The following is a 22157-nucleotide window of genomic DNA, read 5'->3' on the forward strand; positions in this document are numbered from 1 at the left end:
AAAAAAAAAATGAACACGCATCCGTGATCTGCCTTCTGGCAAAAAATACAAAATTCCACATTTTTGTAGGGTTCTACAGTTGGGTTCTCTGATACACTGAATCTGATGGTGTGATTTTCGTTAAGATTCTATGACTTTTAGGGGGCGTTTCCCCCTATTTTCTAAAATAACGCAAATTTTCTCAGGCTCGTAACTTTTGATGGGTAAGACTAAACTTGATGAAACTTATATATTTAAAACCAGCATTAAAATGCGATTCTTTTGATGTAGCTATTGGTATCAAAATTCCATTTTTTAGAGTTTTGGTTACTATTGAGCCGGGTCGCTCTTTACTACAGTTCGTTACCACGAACTGTTTGATAGTATTTTTAGTAATTTCAACTATTTATTCTGGCCTTTCTGATTCAGGGGTCATTCTCAAGGAATCGACACAAAACTTACGATTTAGTGTAAAGAGCTAGGTATTAACAAGGGTACAAACCCCCTCATATACATAATAAAAATTTAAGAATATAAAAGTTTGTTGCGTAAGTTAATTCTTAAGTTACGTATATTTTTTACTAATAAAAAAATTCGTTAAAAATTAAAATTTATATTTGCCTTTTTGTGTAACCGAAAAATTGCATGACAACTAGGCCTCCTTCCCCATCCCATATTTCTCAAAATCGAAAGCCATTTAGCCAAAAAAGGAATTAAAATGTAAATTTCATTTTAATAATTTATGTGTGGATAGCCAAAATCAAACGTGCATTAATTCAAAAACGTTCAGAAATTACATAAAAAAAACTAGTTTTTCTAACTGAAAGTAAGGAGCGACATTAAAACTTAAAACGAACAGAAATTACTCCGTATATGAAATGGGTTGTCCCCTCCGCAATCCTTCGCTCTTTACGCTAAAGTTTGACTCTTTACCACAATTCTGCTTTTTAAAACAATTAAAAGGCTTACCGTGTCAAGGTAAAACTTCCGGGGTATCATCAAAGCCATCTTCAACTGACGAAAAGGCAAGATGTACATGCTACTCCTGCTAATTATATTGTTGTTACTACTGTTACTGCTACAACTAATGCAACATTAACGCTGCAACTACTTCTCCTACTACCACCACTACTACAGTGATCCTAGTAATATTAAGGCTAAGCCTGATAAAGTAAAACCTGAGATAATATTGATAGTAAAGTCAAACTAACAAAAGACACTATGTGCATTTAGATTGTCACAAGAGCATATCTCAATAATTGTATTTGTGCATTAAGTTGAAAACTCTCAGAGAAGTCTTAAAAGGGAATATCAATTGACCAAGATATAATATGTGCAAACTACTACTAATACTACTATTACTGCTGTATTTGCTAGTTCTACTACTCGTCTACTACTATTAATATTGCTCCAACTACTACTTCTATTGCAAATACTTATAAAGCTGAGAGTATTAAGACTAAAATTTCAAGAAGTTTACGAATATACAGGATATCAAAACGACACACCGACGATATCATATCAATCGCTAATTGTAATAAGTTTAGTACGAATACCACTGCTTTAATTACTTTAACAATTGTACCTAAAGGTATTGAAGCGAATTTACGCTATACTAAAAAAAATATAATGTTTTCACTTTTATAACTTTAAAAAATAAAAGATTACTAAGATTTTAAGGATTCAATATCAACATGTGTAAGCTAAACTGACAATGCATATTATTTTTTCAGTAAAGTGCCAATTATCTTCGAGCATACAAGTTTATTGAGAGCCCCACTCATATTAATTTCAGCTCATTTTGAGTTTGGCTAGGTTATTTATTTTAATTTTTGTTCGTTTTAGATTCTAATTATTTATTGGTTTTTTGTTCAATGGAAATCTTTACTCGTCTTTGAAAAATTTATTTTATTGAAATTTTTTTTTTAAATTAATATGAGAGACAACGCTGTGACTTCGAGCGAAAAAATTTAAATTATTTTAGTATGGATAATGAAGAAGACAGAACTAAAAACTTTTTTAAATGTCTTGATTTTTTCCCAAAAACTTTTGATCCATGTAAAAAGCAGTCAGCTTCAGGAGGAACTGGTAATTATATTTTTGATTAATAGTTGACCACTAACATTGTTTAACTTAGGCCAGCATAATTGGCTTGTAGTTTGGCTAGGCCTATTATCAGTCTAGGGTATTGTACTTCTTGGCGTGATGTTGTATTCAATGTTAGTTGCTATTAAACTCAGCTTCTTCTATTCTCAGTATTTTTTATAGTTTAAGGGATTATATATAGGCTACAACAGGTCAGAGGTAATAGCCTAGCCTATTCTTGTCTACAGGCTCCTCTAAAGACAACATTATAGTAATAAAGTTCTTATTGTAAATAATTTCTTGTTTTGCAGGATTTATCCAGAAAGAGAGTGAACTAATCAGAACCTTACTAGTGTACATTAGAGTAATGTTTATATTAATGGACTATTTAGGTGGCTAAGAAACAAACTTCAGGGGGCCAAAAAACTGGGGCTAATGTTGATATTACCTGAACAACTGTTTTGAGTCATGAAACTATTATTAGTAAATGCATTTTGACTTTTTGAACATCTTTGCTCTCTTACAAAACTACTGCAAACTCATTGTAAAGTTATCATATATTTGCACATTAAGGGGGGGGGGGGGTAAAGCATAGCATATATTATATACAGCAATGGTTAGTTTACATATTTAATATATGCTATGCTTTACCCCCACCCCCCTAATGTGCAAATATATAGCCCAAATTTGTTTCCAAACTATTACATATTTGCAATTTCAAATATCCAATCAACAAAAATGGAAATGATTACAATTCTATATGTGTAAATACAGGAATAATAACTAAATTAATAACATTATTATTAACAATTAATAACTCCATAATGGTGAGTTTGCAGCAGTTTTGCAAGAGAGAAAAGATGTTCAAAAAGTCAAAATACATCTATTAACAATAGTTTCATGACCCAAAACAATTATTCAGGTAATATCAACAATGACCAAAACTGGATTCAAGATACAATTTTGGCTATAGTAGTAAGTTTGAAATCCCCCCCCCCCCTAATAGGCCTATGCAAATATATAACATGGATTGGTATTTATACATACATATATATATATATATATGTATATATATATATATACTAGCTGTTGGGGTGGCGCTTCGCGCCACCCCAACACCTAGTTGGTGGGGGCGCTTCGCGCCCCCCCCAAGCCCCCCCGCGCGCGTAAGTCGTTACGCGCCATAATAGTTACGCGCCATTGTAGTTGTGTCCCTATGTCCCACCTGTGAATATAGATATATATATATATATATATATGGTTTTAACTACGTAAAACTTGCGAATATACAACATTCTTTGCTGTCCCATTGTCTTTGCATATAAATAGATTGTCAGGTTATCCCCCTGTTTCCCCCGGTGTCCCCGTTGTAGTTGTGTCCCTGTGTCCCGGTCGTCATTTATATTCCCTGTGTCCCGGGTCCCGGTCATCATTTGTATCCCGGTGTCCCGGTCTGTATATACATTCGTTTTTTAGTTTTGTTTTTCTCCTTTATTTTTTTCCTTTTTTTTTCTTTTTTAGCTTATTTAGATTTTTAGATTTTTTAGTTTTTTTTATTAGTTTTTAGTTTTTATTTCTTTTTAGTTTTTTTGTCCCGGTCGTCATTTATATCCCCCTGTTTCCCCCGGTGTCCCCGTTGTAGTTGTGTCCCTGTGTCCCGGTCGTTATTTATATTCCCTGTGTCCCGGTCGTCATTTGTATCCCGGTGTACCGGTCTGTATATACATTCGTTTTTTAGTTTTGTTTTTCTCCTTTATTTTTTTCCTTTTTTTTTCTTTTTTAGTTTATTTAGATTTTTAGATTTTTTAGTTTTTTTATTAGTTTTTAGTTTTTTTTTCTTTTTAGTTTTTTTGTAGTTTTTACCTTCTTTTTAGTTTTGTTAATTTTTTTTTTTACTTGTGTCCTGGTCGTCATTTATACTCCCTGTGTCCCGGTGCTTTGTTGATTGCTAATCGAACATTCCTTTTGTCCTGGTCGCTTTCTCTTTGAGTGTCGTCATTTATTTTTTTCTTTTTTAGTTCTTTTAGTTTTTACCTTTTTTAGTTTTTTTTAGTTTTTAGTTTTTTTAGTTTTTTACCTTTTTTTAGTTTTTTAGTTTTTTAGCTTTTTTATTTTTTTTATTAGTTTTTAGTTTTTTTGTAGTTTTTGCCTTTTTTTTAGTTTTTTGTCCTGGTCGCTTTCTCTTTGAGTGTCGTCATTTATTAGTTTTTTCCTTTTTTTTAGTTTTTTATTGGTTTTTACCTTTATTTTAGCTTATTTTTCAGTTTTTTCCTTTTTTTAGTTTTTTTTTATTTTTTATTTTTTTTAGTTTTTTACCTTTTTTTAGTTTTTTTAGTTTTTTTAGTTTTTTAGCTTTTTTACTTTTTTTATTAGTTTTTAGTTTTTTTTTGTAGTTTTTGCCTTTTTTTAGTTTTTTCAGTTTTTTTTTTAGTTTTTTATTGGTTTTTACCTTTATAGTTTTTTTAGTTTTTTAGCTTTTTATTTTTTTTATTAGTTTTTAGTTTTTTTTGTAGTTTTTGCCTTTTTTTAGTTTTTTCAGTTTTGACGTCACCTAATCCAGTTTTTTCAGGTGACGTCACCTGACACATCCATCCACACATCCATCCACACATCCACAGACAGACAACTTATTTTTTTCGCGCCACCCCAACACCTAGTTGGTGGGGGCGCTTCGCGCCCCCCCCAAGCCCCCCCGCGCGCGTAAGTCGTTACGCGCCATAATAGTTACGCGCCATTGTAGTTGTGTCCCTATGTCCCACCTGTGAATATAGATATATAGATATATATATATGGTTTTAACTATGTAAAACTTGCGAATATACAACATTCTTTGCTGTCCCATTGTCTTTGCATATAAATAGATTGTCAGGTTATCCCCCTGTTTCCCCCGGTGTCCCCGTTGTAGTTGTGTCCCTGTGTCCCGGTCGTCATTTATATTCCCTGTGTCCCGGGTCCCGGTCATCATTTGTATCCCGGTGTCCCGGTCTGTATATACATTCGTTTTTTAGTTTTGTTTTTCTCCTTTATTTTTTTCCTTTTTTTTTCTTTTTTAGCTTATTTAGATTTTTAGATTTTTTAGTTTTTTTTATTAGTTTTTAGTTTTTATTTCTTTTTAGTTTTTTTGTCCCGGTCGTCATTTATATCCCCCTGTTTCCCCCGGTGTCCCCGTTGTAGTTGTGTCCCTGTGTCCCGGTCGTTATTTATATTCCCTGTGTCCCGGTCGTCATTTGTATCCCGGTGTACCGGTCTGTATATACATTCGTTTTTTAGTTTTGTTTTTCTCCTTTATTTTTTTCCTTTTTTTTTCTTTTTAGTTTATTTAGATTTTTAGATTTTTTAGTTTTTTATTAGTTTTTAGTTTTTTTTTCTTTTTAGTTTTTTTGTAGTTTTTACCTTCTTTTTAGTTTTGTTAATTTTTTTTTTTACTTGTGTCCTGGTCGTCATTTATACTCCCTGTGTCCCGGTGCTTTGTTGATTGCTAATCGAACATTCCTTTTGTCCTGGTCGCTTTCTCTTTGAGTGTCGTCATTTATTTTTTTCTTTTTTAGTTCTTTTAGTTTTTACCTTTTTTAGTTTTTTTTTAGTTTTTAGTTTTTTTAGTTTTTTACCTTTTTTTAGTTTTTTTAGTTTTTTAGCTTTTTTATTTTTTTTATTAGTTTTTAGTTTTTTTGTAGTTTTTTGCCTTTTTTTTTAGTTTTTTGTCCTGGTCGCTTTCTCTTTGAGTGTCGTCATTTATTAGTTTTTTCCTTTTTTTTTAGTTTTTTATTGGTTTTTACCTTTATTTTAGCTTATTTTTCAGTTTTTTCCTTTTTTTTAGTTTTTTTTTATTTTTTATTTTTTTTAGTTTTTTACCTTTTTTTAGTTTTTTTAGTTTTTTTAGTTTTTTAGCTTTTTTACTTTTTTTATTAGTTTTTAGTTTTTTTTTGTAGTTTTTGCCTTTTTTTAGTTTTTTCAGTTTTTTTTTTAGTTTTTTATTGGTTTTTACCTTTATAGTTTTTTTAGTTTTTTAGCTTTTTTATTTTTTTTATTAGTTTTTAGTTTTTTTGTAGTTTTTTGCCTTTTTTTAGTTTTTTCAGTTTTGACGTCACCTAATCCAGTTTTTTCAGGTGACGTCACCTGACACATCCATCCACACATCCATCCACACATCCACAGACAGACAACTTATTTTTATATATATAGATATATATATATATATATATATATATATTATATATATATATATATATATATATATATATATGTATACTAGCTGTTGGGGTGGCGCTTCGCGCCACCCCAACACCTAGTTGGTGGGGCGCTTTGCGCCCCCTGCTCGCGTAAGTCATTACGCGCCATATTAGTTACGCGCCATTGTAGTTGTGTCCCTGTGCCCCACCTGTGAATATAGATAGATTTATATATGTGTTTCAAACTATGTAAAAATTGCGAATATACAACATTCTTGGCTTTCCCATTGTCTGTCCATATACAAAGCCGTATGTACTAATAATGACGTCATATGCAAACGCTCTTTTTACAAACAAACAAACATGCATTCACACAACTCGTTTTTATATAGATAGATAGATAGATAGATACAATACAAATTAACTATGTAAAACTTGTGAATATACAACAGTCTTCGCTGTCCCATTGTCTGTGCGTATAAATAGATTGTCAGGTTTACCGACCCTCAAAGATGCAACATACAATTGTACATTGGTAAAGCAATCTGTATTAAGATCTATACCACATTTTTCTAGTGATTGCCCTTGAGCTTTGTTGATGGTGGTTGCAAATGCTAATTGAATTGGGAATTGCAATCTTTTAAATTGAAAAAGCAGATCCGTTGGAATCATGGGAATGCAAGGAATAAGAACAGCCTCACCCTCATAAGGCCCTGTCAAGATTGTGGCCTCTATTAGGTTTTCCATTGTTTTTTTTTTTTACGGCAAGTTGCGTGCCATTGCAAAGCTTTGGTGGGTTGATATTTCTTAAAAGTATTATTGGTATGCCTATTTTTAGTTGTAGCACGTGTGGTGGAAACCCTGAAGGATCTATGGAATTTAAAAATTCAAATGGATAATTAACCGCTTCATTTGGTTCCAAAATACAAATTAACTGCATAAAACTTGTGAATATACAACATTCTTTGCTGTCCAATTGTCGCTGCATATAAATAGATTGTCAGGTTTACCGACCCTCAAACATGCAACGTACAATTGTCCATGGGAAAAACAATCAGTATTAAGATCAATACCACATTTTTCTAATGATTGACCTTGAGCTTTGTTAATGGTGATTGCAAATGCTAATCGAATTGGGAATTGCAATCTTTTAAATTGAAAAGGCAGATCCGTTGGAATCATGGGAATGCAAGGAATAAGAACAGCCTCACCCTCAAAAGGCCCTGTCAAGATTGTGGCCTCTATTAGGTTTTCCATTGTTTTTTTTACGGCAAGTCGAGTGCCATTGCAAAGCTTTGGTGGGTTTATATTTCTTAAAAGTATTATTGGTGCGCATATTTTTAGTTGTAGCACGTGTAGTGGAAACCCTGAAAGATCTATGGAATTTAAAAATTCAGATGGATAATTAACCGCTTCATTTGGTTCCAAAACTGTGTCGACTGACTTGTAAAGGACTGCCTGGTCTCGAATCTTGGTCAAAACAATATTGTTGATTTTGTGGACGTCTATATTTTTGGGTGCAAGAATCGCTCTTTCACTTAGCCATTTATTATTTTTATAATTTTTTAGAATATTCGGAAATACTTTTTCAATCAATTCATTTTTGGACGTCACTAAATTACAGAAATCAGCAGGTAGTTGTATACGTCCTGAAATTGAGTCTACTGGGAGCTTTCCGTTTCCCATTGCCAGCAATTGATCTGAAAATGTTTGACCAGAGTCATCGTTTTGCAATCGGACATGTATATTTGTAGTTAATTTTAATGTTTTTACGTGTGCCCATAAATTAGAATTTTTCAGGCAAGCATTCATTTCTTCTGCAGGAGTTGATCTAGGTAGTAGTTAATTTTAATGTTTTTACGTGTGCCCATAAATTAGAATTTTTCAGGCAAGCATTCATTTCGTCTGCAGGAGTTGATCTAGGTATTATAGGTAATGTTTGCCTGAAATCTCCCGCAAGCAATATTAATGTGCTGCCAAAGGGTTTCGACTTCCCTTGCAAATCTTTCAAGCATTGATCCAGAGCCTCGAGCGATTTTTTGTGTGCCATTGTGCACTCATCCCAAATAATAAGTTTGCATTGCTGCAATACTTTACCCATCCCAGATGATTTGGAAATATTGCACGTGGGAGTTTCTGTAGAATGCAAGTTCAGAGGCAATTTCAAAGCGGAATGAGCAGTTCTTCCACCAGGCAGCAATGTTGCGGCTATTCCGGACGACGCAATTGCCAACGCTATATCATTTTTTGATCGAATTGATGCCAGAATCAGTTTTATCACAAACGTTTTACCAGTACCTCCTGGCGCATCCAAAAAGAAAATTTCTCCAACGTTGTTATCGACACAATGCTTTATCGTATCATAAATGTCTTTTTTTCCGACGTTAACTTGGAAATGTTATTTTTTACATACGACAATAGATCACTCGTACTGTAACTTTGTTCACGATCCAATTCTACACATGTCAAAACAGCAGCGATACGGTTAGGTGAAGGCATTCCCAAATCCTGAAGAGGTTTGTTTGCCATACTTACGCACAAATCTTCTATAACAACTATAGTGTAGTTATAAATTTCGGATGTAAAATCAAAAGTCATATCTGACGTCTCTAACTGTTTTCGATGGAGTATATCTTCGGACATTTTTGACTTATATTTTTCCCATAACTCTGTAGGAGCTGATGGAGAGCAAGTTGTTAAAATGATGCCAAACAATGCACGAATTTGACTTGGGGTTGACGTCACCGTCAAAGCAAAAATGACAACAACTAATTTCATGACGTCAGCTGACACAGAAACATGACGTCACCTGATCCACAGATCCACAGACAGACAACTTATTTTTATATATATAGATATATATATATATATGTATATATATATATATATATATATATATATATATATATATATATATATATATATATATATATATATATATATATATATATATATATATATATATATATATATATATATATATATATATATATATATAAATATATATATATATATATATATATATATATATATATATATATATATATATATATATATATATATATATATATATATATATATATATATATATATCTATATATATAAATATATATATATATATATATATATATATATATATATATATATATATCTATATATATAAAATAAGTTGTCTGTCTGTGGATGTGTGGATGGATGTGTGGATGGATGTGTCAGGTGACGTCACCTGAAAAAACTGGATTAGGTGACGTCAAAACTGAAAAAACTAAAAAAAGGCAAAAACTACAAAAAAAAAACTAAAAACTAATAAAAAAAATAAAAAAGCTAAAAAACTAAAAAAACTATAAAGGTAAAAACCAATAAAAAACTAAAAAAAAAAACTGAAAAAACTAAAAAAAGGCAAAAACTACAAAAAAAAACTAAAAACTAATAAAAAAAGTAAAAAAGCTAAAAAACTAAAAAAACTAAAAAAACTAAAAAAAGGTAAAAAACTAAAAAAAATAAAAATAAAAAAAAACTAAAAAAAAGGAAAAAACTGAAAAATAAGCTAAAATAAAGGTAAAAACCAATAAAAAACTAAAAAAAAAAGGAAAAAACTAATAAATGACGACACTCAAAGAGAAAGCGACCAGGACAAAAAACTAAAAAAAAAGGCAAAAACTACAAAAAAACTAAAAACTAATAAAAAAAATAAAAAAGCTAAAAAACTAAAAAAACTAAAAAAAGGTAAAAAACTAAAAAAACTAAAAACTAAAAAAAAACTAAAAAAGGTAAAAACTAAAAGAACTAAAAAAGAAAAAAATAAATGACGACACTCAAAGAGAAAGCGACCAGGACAAAAGGAATGTTCGATTAGCAATCAACAAAGCACCGGGACACAGGGAGTATAAATGACGACCAGGACACAAGTAAAAAAAAATTAACAAAACTAAAAAGAAGGTAAAAACTACAAAAAAACTAAAAAGAAAAAAAAACTAAAAACTAATAAAAAAACTAAAAAATCTAAAAATCTAAATAAACTAAAAAAGAAAAAAAAAGGAAAAAAATAAAGGAGAAAAACAAAACTAAAAAACGAATGTATATACAGACCGGTACACCGGGATACAAATGACGACCGGGACACAGGGAATATAAATAACGACCGGGACACAGGGACACAACTACAACGGGGACACCGGGGGAAACAGGGGGAATAATAAATGACGACCGGGACAAAAAAACTAAAAAGAAATAAAAACTAAAAACTAATAAAAAAAACTAAAAAATCTAAAAATCTAAATAAGCTAAAAAAGAAAAAAAAAGGAAAAAAATAAAGGAGAAAAACAAAACTAAAAAACGAATGTATATACAGACCGGGACACCGGGATACAAATGATGACCGGGACGCGGGACACAGGGAATATAAATGACGACCGGGACACAGGGACACAACTACAACGGGGACACCGGGGGAAACAGGGGGATAACCTGACAATCTATTTATATGCAAAGACAATGGGACAGCAAAGAATGTTGTATATTCGCAAGTTTTACGTAGTTAAAACCATATATATATATATATATATATCTATATTCACAGGTGGGACATAGGGACACAACTACAATGGCGCGTAACTATTATGGCGCGTAACGACTTACGCGCGCGGGGGGGCTTGGGGGGGGCGCGAAGCGCCCCCACCAACTAGGTGTTGGGGTGGCGCGAAGCGCCACCCCAACAGCTAGTATATATATATATATATATATATAGACATGAGTAAACTAAAAGAAAGAAGAGGAAACATTCCTCTGTTGATGCAGGGATGCTGATATTTTAATGTATGTTTTTGTTTCTTTCCCATCATTTTTGTAGAAGGAAACTAATGTGTATTTTTTTTTACAAAAACAAACAAACAATAAAAAAAAATAGAAATAGAAAAAAGGGTGATTTTCAGCCTGTAGAAAAAGCAAAAAGGCAAAAATATAAGTTTTGGCAATGAACTCCATGAAGCCATTCTCAGTGCTAAAAACAACTAACTTTTTGAAGTAAACATTAATAAAGCAGAAGAAACACTGAATCAAACAAACAAAAAACCAAGCCTATATAAATGAACCATTTTTCACAGATTAGATTGAGTAAGGATTCACTCCATAGAAACTAAATAAGCTTTATTTATAAGTTTTATTTAGATCAAGTGTAATCTTGCCCATCAAAAGTTACAAGCCTGCAAAAATTGGCCTTATTTTCAAAAAAAAGGGAGAAACACCCCCCAAAAGTGATAGAATATTAAGCAAGATTACAGCATCAGATTCAGCATATCAGAGAACCCTACTGTAGGTGTTTCAAGCTTCTATCTGCAAAAATGTGGAATTTTGTATTATTTGCTAGAAGAAAGATCACAAATGTGTGTGTGTGTTTTTTTTCTTTTTCCAGGTGTGATCATATCAACCCAGTAATCCTAGAATATCGCGAGAGGGCTCATTTTAATGGAAATTAAAAGCTGTAATTCCCTTTTTAAGTGACCAATAAAATTTTAGGGCAACTAGACCCCCTCCCACGCTCATTTTTTTCCTAAAGCTACCAGATCAAAATTTTGATGTAACGATTCTGTTCAGCATAGTCGAAAAACCTAATAACTATGTCTTTGAGGACACCTTTATCCCTCACAGTCCCTGGGGCGAGGGCTGCAAGTTATGAACTGACACTATTGCACATCAAGGAAAGCCCTTGCACTTGAAAGTTATGAAATAGGTATCGTTTATCAATCCAAAACTTCTAGTGTCTGTTAAGAACCCATCACTTTATGTGATTCAGGGGTCATTCTTAAAGAATTGGAACCAATTTCCAATCAAAGTATTGACGAGAGGGCGAACCCCCTCATATACATAATAAAAGTATATGAATATAGAAGTTCGTTATGTAAGTTCATTTGTAAGTTACGTATATTTATTACTATTAAAAATTGTTTGTAAATATAATTTCAGGTTCTAGTGGCCTTTTTGAGTAACCTAAAAATTTTTTGGGCAACTAGGCCCCCTTCCCGGCCTTTTTTTTCTCTCAAAATCGTCCGATAAAAACACTGAGAAAGCCATTTAGCCAAAAAATTAAAATTAATCTGCACATTTCGTTTGTGAGCCAAAATCAAAACCTGCCTTAATTATAAACAGTTCAGAAATTAAATAAAAAAGCAAGTTGTTATTTAACTGAAAGTAAGGAACACCATTAAAAGATAAAGCGAAAAGAAATTATTACATATACAAGAGAGTTCATCCCCTCCTGAATACCTCGCTCTTTATGCTAAAGTATTTTTAGTTATTTCAAAAGAGCTATTTATTCTAATTAAACTGCCTATATGATTCAGGGGCAAAAGAATTAGAACAAAATTTGAACTTTAGTGTAAAGAGCGAGGTATTGAGATATGAAGAGCGAGGGGACGAACCCCCGTATATATATATATATATATATATATATATATATATATATATATATATATATATATATATATATATATATATATATATATATATATATATATAATAAAAATATATGATTATAGAAGTTTGTTATGTAAGTTAATTTGTAAGTTATGTATAATCATTATTAATAAAAACGTTCGTAAATAAAATTAAAACTTTTAGTGGCCTCTTTAAGTAACCAAAAAATTGGATGGCGACTAGGCCTCTTTTCCCAACCCTTTTTTCTCAAAATCGTCTGATCAAAACTCTGAAAAAGCCATTTAGCCAAAAAAAGTAAAACTAATATACAGATTTCATGTTAATTATTCATGTACAGTGAGCCAAAATCAAAACCTGTACTAATTCAAAAACGTTCAGAAATTAAATAAAGAAAAAAATTTTTTTTTAACTGAAAGTAAGGAGCGACATTAAAACTTAAAACAAACAGAAATTATTCCGTGCATGAAAAGGGCTGTCTCCTCACCAACGCCCTGCTCTTTATGCTAAAGTTTGACTCTTTCTCACAACTCTACTTTTTAATACAATAAAAAACTTATCGTAAAGAGCGGGGAGTTGAGGAGGGGGCAGCCTCTTTCATGTACGGAATAATCTATGTTCGTTTTGAGTTTTAATGTTGCTCCTTTCTTTCATTTAAAATAACTTGTTTTTTTATTTAATCGGTTAAAGAATGAAGTTCCGAATCTTTCATTCAATCTTCCTTGTATTTGTTAGATATTAGATTATATTGTTGAAATTTACTGCTGAAATACATTAGGAACCATGTCAAAGAAGCTTGCTGGAACCATTTGACTGGCTGTTGTAACAACCAATGAGAACTTGTTTACTTAGAACTTAGTTTTTCCTGGGCCATCTGTGGAACGCATGGTATCAAAACAGTAAACTCTATATTTTCAACAGTGCAACTCTGTTCTTCTTTAATATTCTATGGCAAACACTAATCAATTGACAGGAAGATCAGATTTACCCTATTCTAAAAAAAACATTGTGAATTAGCTGTTGGGGTGGCGCTTCGCGCCACCCCAACACCTAGTTGGTGGGGGCGCTGCGCCCCCCCCCCGCGCGTAAGTCGTTACGCGCCATATTAGTTACGCGCCATTGTAGTTGTGTCCCTGTGTCCCACCTGTGAAAATATATATATATATATATATATATATATATATATATATATATATATATATATATATATATATATATATATATATATATATATATATATATATATATATATATATATATATATATATATTAGCTGTTGGGGTGGCGCTTCGTGCCACCCCAACACCTAGTTGGTGGGGGCGCTTCGCGCCCCCCCCCCCAAGCCCCCCCGCGCGCGTAAGTCGTTACGCGCCATATTAGTTACGCGCCATTGTAGTTGTGTCCCTATGTCCCACCTGTGAGTATAGATATATATATATATATATATATATATATATATATATATATATATATATATATATATATATATATATATATATGTGTGTTTTTAACTACGTAAAACTTGCGAATATACAACATTCTTTGCTGTCCCATTGTCTGTGCATATAAATAGATTGTCAGGTTTACCGACTCTTGAACATGCAACATATAATGGTCCATGGGAAAACAATCCGTATTCAGATCTATACCTCATGATTCTAATGATTGCCCTTGAGCTTTGTTGATGGTGATTGCTAATCGACCATTCCCTGAGTCGCCATCGTCATTTATATATCCCCCTGTGCACCCCGGCGTCCCCTTTGTAGTTATGTCCCTGTGTCCCGGTCGTCGTCATTTATACTCCCTGTGTCCCGGTGCTTTGTTGATTGCTAATCGAACATTCCTTTTGTCCCGGTCGCTTTCTCTTTGAGTGTCGTCATTTATTTAGATTGTCAGGTTTACCGACTCTTGAACATGCAACATATAATTGTCCATGGGAAAAACAATCCATATTCAGATCTATACCTCATGATTCTAATGATTGCCCTTGAGCTTTGTTGATGGTGATTGCTAATTGAACATTCCCTGTGTCCCGGTCGTCATTTATATTCCCAGTATCCCGGTCGTCATTTGTGTCCCAGTGTTCCCCTTTTAGTTTTTTTTATTGGTTTTGACCTTTTTTTAGGTTTTTTAGTTTTTTTCTTTTTTCTTTTTAGTTTTTTTTGAAGTTTTTATCTTTTTAGTTTTTTTATTTTTATTTATATTTTTTTAGTTTTCTTTTTCTCCTTTATTTTTCAGTTTTTTTCCTTTTTTTTAGTTTTTTTTTTCTTTTTTAGTTCTTTTAGTTTTTACCTTTTTTAGTTTTTTTTAGTTTTTTAGATGAATTTTTTTTTTAGTTTTTTTCCTTTTTTTCTTTTAGTTTTTTATTGGTTTTTACCTTTTTTTTTAGCTTTTTTAGTTTTTTTTTCGTTATTTCTTTTTACTTTTTTTTAGTTTTTATCTTTTTTATTTTTTTTTTATTTTTATTCTTAATTTTATTAGTTTTCTTTTTCTCTTCTATTTTTCAGTTTTTTTTTTAGTTTTTAGTTTTTTTAGTTTTTTAGTTTTTTTAGTTTTTTTAGTTTTTTAGCTTTTTTATTTTTTTTATTAGTTTTTAGTTTTTTTTGTAGTTTTTGCCTTTTTTTAGTTTTTTCAGTTTTTTTTTAGTTTTTTCAGTTTTTTTTTTAGTTTTTAGTTTTTTACCTTTTTTAGCCTAACCAGGATTTGAACCTGGGACCTTCATTCTCCGTTCTGACACCCTCTCTCACCGAGTGACTACTCCAGCATGTTCATTTTGGTGTTTTAAATGGTATATTATTAACCAAATTAATGTGTTTTACAATATACTAAGCATCGTCAAAGCAAAAATGACGACAACTAATTTCATGACGTCAGCCGACACAGAAACATGACGTCACCTAATCCACAGATCCACAGACAGACAACTTATTTTTATATATATAGATATATATATATATATATATATATATATATATATATATATATATATATCTATCTATATAAAAATAAGTTGTCTGTGGATGGATGGATGGATGTGTCAGGTGACGTCACCTGAAAAAACTGGATTAGGTGACGTCAAAACTGAAAAAACTAAAAAAAGGCAAAAACTACAAAAAAAACTAAAAACTAATAAAAAAAATAAAAAAGCTAAAAACTAAAAAAACTATAAAGGTAAAAACCAATAAAAAACTAAAAAAAAAACTGAAAAAACTAAAAAAAGGCAAAAACTACAAAAAAACTAAAAACTAATAAAAAAAGTAAAAAAGCTAAAAAACTAAAAAAACTAAAAAAACTAAAAAAAGGTAAAAAACTAAAAAAATAAAAAATAAAAAAAAACTAAAAAAAAGGAAAAAACTGAAAAATAAGCTAAAATAAAGGTAAAAACCAATAAAAAACTAAAAAAAAAGGAAAAAACTAATAAATGACGACACTCAAAGAGAAAGCGACCAGGACAAAAGGAATGTTCGATTAGCAATCAACAAAGCACCGGGAAACAGGGAGTATAAAGGATATAAATGACGACCGGGACAAAAAAACAAAAAAGAAATAAAAACTAAAAACTAATAAAAAAAACTAAAAAATCTAAAAATCTAAATAAGCTAAAAAAGAAAAAAAAAGGAAAAAAATAAAGGAGAAAAACAAAACTAAAAAACGAATGTATATACAGACCGGGACACCGGGATACAAATGATGACCGGGACCCGGGACACAGGGAATATAAATGACGACCGGGACACAGGGACACAACTACAACGGGGACACCGGGGGAAACAGGGGGATGTAAATGACGACCGGGACACCGGGACAGGGAATGGTCGATTAGCAATCACCATCAACAAAGCTCAAGGGCAATCATTAGAATCATGAGGTATAGATCTGAATACAGATTGTTTTCCCATGGACCATTATATGTTGCATGTTCAAGAGTCGGTAAACCTGACAATCTATTTATATGCAAAGACAATGGGACAGCAAAGAATGTTGTATATTCGCAAGTTTTACGTAGTTAAAACCATATATATCTATATATATAAAAATAAGTTGTCTGTCTGTGGATGTGTGGATGGATGTGTGGATGGATGTGTCAGGTGACGTCACCTGAAAAAACTGGATTAGGTGACGTCAAAACTGAAAAAACTAAAAAAAGGCAAAAACTACAAAAAAAACTAAAAACTAATAAAAAAAATAAAAAAGCTAAAAAACTAAAAAAACTATAAAGGTAAAAACCAATAAAAAACTAAAAAAAAAACTGAAAAAACTAAAAAAAGGCAAAAACTACAAAAAAAAACTAAAAACTAATAAAAAAAGTAAAAAAGCTAAAAAACTAAAAAAACTAAAAAAACTAAAAAAAGGTAAAAAACTAAAAAAAATAAAAAATAAAAAAAACTAAAAAAAAGGAAAAAACTGAAAAATAAGCTAAAATAAAGGTAAAAACCAATAAAAAACTAAAAAAAAAGGAAAAAACTAATAAATGACGACACTCAAAGAGAAAGCGACCAGGACAAAAAACTAAAAAAAAGGCAAAAACTACAAAAAAACTAAAAACTAATAAAAAAATAAAAAAGCTAAAAAACTAAAAAAACTAAAAAAAGGTAAAAAACTAAAAAAACTAAAAACTAAAAAAAACTAAAAAAGGTAAAAACTAAAAGAACTAAAAAAGAAAAAAATAAATGACGACACTCAAAGAGAAAGCGACCAGGACAAAAGGAATGTTCGATTAGCAATCAACAAAGCACCGGGACACAGGGAGTATAAATGACGACCAGGACACAAGTAAAAAAAAAAAATTAACAAAACTAAAAAGAAGGTAAAAACTACAAAAAAAACTAAAAAGAAAAAAAAACTAAAAACTAATAAAAAAACTAAAAAATCTAAAAATCTAAATAAACTAAAAAAGAAAAAAAAAGGAAAAAAATAAAGGAGAAAAACAAAACTAAAAAACGAATGTATATACAGACCGGTACACCGGGATACAAATGACGACCGGGACACAGGGAATATAAATAACGACCGGGACACAGGGACACAACTACAACGGGGACACCGGGGGAAACAGGGGGATATAAATGACGACCGGGACAAAAAAACTAAAAAGAAATAAAAACTAAAAACTAATAAAAAAAAACTAAAAAATCTAAAAATCTAAATAAGCTAAAAAAGAAAAAAAAAGGAAAAAAATAAAGGAGAAAAACAAAACTAAAAAACGAATGTATATACAGACCGGGACACCGGGATACAAATGATGACCGGGACCCGGGACACAGGGAATATAAATGACGACCGGGACACAGGGACACAACTACAACGGGGGACACCGGGGGAAACAGGGGGATAACCTGACAATCTATTATATGCAAAGACAATGGGACAGCAAAGAATGTTGTATATTCGCAAGTTTTACGTAGTTAAAACCATATATATATATATATATATCTATATTCACAGGTGGGACATAGGGACACAACTACAATGGCGCGTAACTATTATGGCGCGTAACGACTTACGCGCGCGGGGGGGGCTTGGGGGGGGCGCGAAGCGCCCCCACCAACTAGGTGTTGGGGTGGCGCGAAGCGCCACCCCAACAGCTAGTATATATATATATATATATCTATATTCACAGGTGGGACATAGGGACACAACTACAATGGCGCGTAACTATTATGGCGCGTAACGACTTACGCGCGCGGGGGGGCTTGGGGGGGGCGCGAAGCGCCCCCACCAACTAGGTGTTGGGGTGGCGCGAAGCGCCACCCCAACAGCTAGTATATATATATATATATATATATATATATATATATATATATATATATATATATATATATATATATATATATATATATATATATATTTAACTACGTAAAACTTGCGAATATACATCATTCTTGGCTGTCCCATTCTCTGTGCAAATAAATAGATTGTCAGGTTTACCAACTCTTGAACATGCAACATATAATTGTCCATGGGAAAACAATCTGTATTCAGATCTATACCTCATTATTCTAATGATTGCCCTTGAGCTTTGTTGATGGTGATTGCTAATCGAACATTCCCTGTGTCCCCGTCATCATTTATATATCCCCCTGTGCCCCTGGCGTCCCCGTTGTAGTTGTTTCCCTGTGTCCCGGTCGTCATTTGTGTCCCGGTGTCCTAGTCTGTAATTTCTCTTTGAGTGTCGCGGTCGTCATTTATATTCCCTGTGTCCCGGTTGTCATTTTTGTCCCGGTCGTCATTTGTCTCCCGGCGTCCCGATCTGTAATTTCTCTTTGAGTGTCCTAGTCGTCATTTATATTCCCTGTGTCCCGGTCTTCATTTGTGTCCCGGTGCTTTGTTGATGGTGATTGCTAATCGAACATTCCTTGTGTCCCGGTCACTTTCTCTTTGAGTGGTCCGGTCGTCATTTATATTCCCTAATCAATTGCTGGCAATTGGAAACGGAAAGCTCTCAGTAGTGGGTAAGTCAAAAATGTTGTATATTCGCAATTTTTACGTAGTTTGAAACACATATATAAATCTATCTATATTCACAGGTGGGACACAGGGACACAACTACAATGGCGCGTAACTAATATGGCGCGTAACGACTTACGCGCGCGGGGGGGCGGGGGGACATGCGAATATACAACATTCTTCGCTGTCCCATTGTCTGTGCATATAAATAGATTGTCAGGTTTACTGCCTCTTGAACATGCAACATATAATTGTCCATGGGAAAAACCATCCGTATTCAGATCTATACCTCATTATTCTAATGATGTGTCCCGGTCGTCATTTATATTCCCTGTGTCCCGGTCGTCATTTGTGTCCCGGTGTCCCAGTTTGTAATATCTCTTTGAGTGTCCCGGTCGTCATTTATATTCCCTGTGTCCCGGTCGTCATTTGTGTCCCGGTCTGTAATTTCTATTCGAACAATCCCTGTGTCCCGTTCGTCATTTATATATCCCGCCTGTGCCCCCGGCGTCCCCGTTGTAGTTGTGTCCCTGTGTCCCGGTCGTGATTTGTGTCCGGGTGTCCCAGTCTGTAATTTTTCTTTGATATTCCCGGTCGTCATTTGTGTCCCGGTATGTAATTTCATCAGTTGACAAACATGACGTCAGTCGACAAACAACTTCATGACGCATACAGCTCAATCCTTATAATGACGTCAGTCGACAAACATGACGTCAGTCGACAAACATGACGTCAGTCGACACACAAACATGACGTCACTCGACACACACACACACAGTCAACTTATTTTTATATATATAGATATTTGTAGTGGGCTGTCTAATCCATCAGTTTGGCAAAGTGGATTAATGCATTTTTATTGTCGATACAAATAAGTATTTATGACTGTTTGAAGGTAGTTTTTAGGATTTTCGGTAACCATTTTTTATTGGCAGAAACTTGGATCAAGGTGTCAAACAGTTCGTGGTAACAAACTGTAGTAAGGAGCGACCCGGCTCAATAGTAAACGAAACTCTAAAATTAGAATTTTGATGCTAAAAGATACATCAAAAGAATCGGATTTTCATGCTGATTTTAAATATGTAAGTTTCATTAAATTTAATCTTTGTCATCAAAAAGTTACGAGCCTTAGAAAATTTACCTTATTTTGGAAAATAGGGGGAAAAAAACCCCTAAAAGTCATAGAATCTTAACGAAAATCACACCATCGCATTCAGCGTAAAAGAGAACCCTATAGCAAAAATTCCCAAGCTCCTATCCACAAAAATGTGGAATTTCGTATTTTTTGCCAGAAGACAGATCACGGGTGCGTGTTTATTTTAATTTTTTTTTCTTTCTTTCTTTTTCCCAGGGGTCATCGTATCGACCAAATGGTCCTAGCATGTCGCGAGAGGGCTCATTCTAATGGAAATGAAAAGTTCTAGTCCCTTTTTTAAGTGACCAAAAAAATTGGAGGGCACCTACTCATTTCACGCTCATTTTTTTCCAAAAATCAACAAATCAAAATTTTGAGATAGCTATTTTGTTCCACATAGTCGAAAACCATAATAACTATGTCTTTGGTGATGACTTACTCCCCCACAGTCCCTGGGGGAGGGGCTGCAAGTTACAAACTTTTGACCAGTGTTTACATATAGTAATGGTTATTGGGAAGTGTACAGACGTTTTCAGGGGGATTCTTATGGTTTGGGGGGTTAGGTTGAGGGGAGGGAGCTCTGTGGGAGTATCTTTTCTTGGAGGAATATGTCATGGGGGAAGAGAAACTCAATGAAAAGGGCGCAGGATTTTCTAGCATTACTATAAAAAAACAACAATTTTTTATTAATAAACATGAAAAAGTTTTTTCAATTGAAAGTAAGGAGAAGCATTAAAACTTAAAACGAACAGAGATTATTAAGCATATGAGGGGTTCTAAAAATATTTTAGCATAAAGAGCGAGGTATTTAGGAGGAGATAAATACATCACTCTTTATGCTAAAGTATTTCTAGTAATTTCAACTACTAATTCTACGGCCTTTCTGATTCAGGGGTCATTCTTAAAGAATTGGGACAAAACTTAAGATTTAGTATAAAGAGCGAGGTATTAATAAGGGAAAAAAACCCCTCATATACATAATAAAAATATAAGAATATAAAAGTTTTTTACGTAAGTTAATTCTTAAGTTACGTATATTTTTTATTAATAAAAACGTTCGTTAAAAATTAAAAGTTCTAGTTGCCTTTTTAAGTAACCGAAAAATTGGAGGGCAACTACGCCTCCTTCCCCACTCCTTATTTCTCAAAAGCCCTTTAGCCAAAAAGAGAATTAGTATGCGAATTTCATTTTAATAATTTATGTGCGGAGAGCCAAAATCAAACATGCATTAATTCAAAAACGTTCAGAAATTAAATTAAAAAAAAAAACTAGTTTTTTTTAACTGAAAGTAAGGAGCGACATTAAAACTTAAAACGAACAGAAATTACTCCGTATATGAAACGGATTTTCCCCTCCGCAATCCCTCGCTCTTTACGCTAAAGTTTGACTCTTGCCACAATTCTAATTTTTAAAACAATTAAAAACTTTAGCGTAAAGAGCGAGGGATTGCGGAGGGGAAAATCCGTTTCATTTACGGAGTAATTTCTGTTCGTTTTAAGTTTTAATGTCGCTCCTTACTTTCGGTTAAAAAAAGTATTTTTTTTTTCAATTTAATCACTTTAAAGGCTAGAATTTTGGATAAATACAATGAGTGTAGAGGATGCTTGGAAACCTGCAAATAAGATTAGAACATTGGAAGCTACAATGATGACAGTGGTCAAATATGGTTCTGAGGCATGGGTGCTCCAGAAAACAGAGGAAGATTTGCTAGATGTTACCAGAGAAATCGCTTACATATTGTTTTGTGTACCCAACTAAATGACCATATTTCAAACAGTAAGCTGTAGGGAAAAATGTGTTTCAATCCTCCTTTCTATGCCTATTATGAGATAAAAGTTAACATGGCTAGGGGACGTTCTGTAGATGAAGGATGACAGATTGCTAAAGATTGTCCTTTTTGGACAATCGTGTTG

The 22157-nt window shown here is 32.7% G+C and overlaps 1 protein-coding gene across 1 annotated transcript in view; it reads left to right on the forward strand.

The window, feature by feature from the left end:
* The first annotated feature begins 1925 nt into the window (after positions 1-1925).
* LOC136030973 (endoplasmic reticulum-Golgi intermediate compartment protein 2-like) overlaps positions 1926-22157 on the forward strand; it is a 46603-nt gene continuing 26371 nt past the window's right edge. The window contains exon 1 of the mRNA XM_065710124.1: positions 1926-2067. Within this exon, the coding sequence (XP_065566196.1) occupies positions 1965-2067 (103 nt within the window). The 5' untranslated portion in view covers positions 1926-1964. The remainder of the gene's footprint in view (positions 2068-22157) is intronic.

Source organism: Artemia franciscana, chromosome 9, assembly GCF_032884065.1.
Source record: "Artemia franciscana chromosome 9, ASM3288406v1, whole genome shotgun sequence".
Classification (NCBI taxonomy): Eukaryota; Metazoa; Arthropoda; class Branchiopoda; order Anostraca; family Artemiidae; genus Artemia; species Artemia franciscana.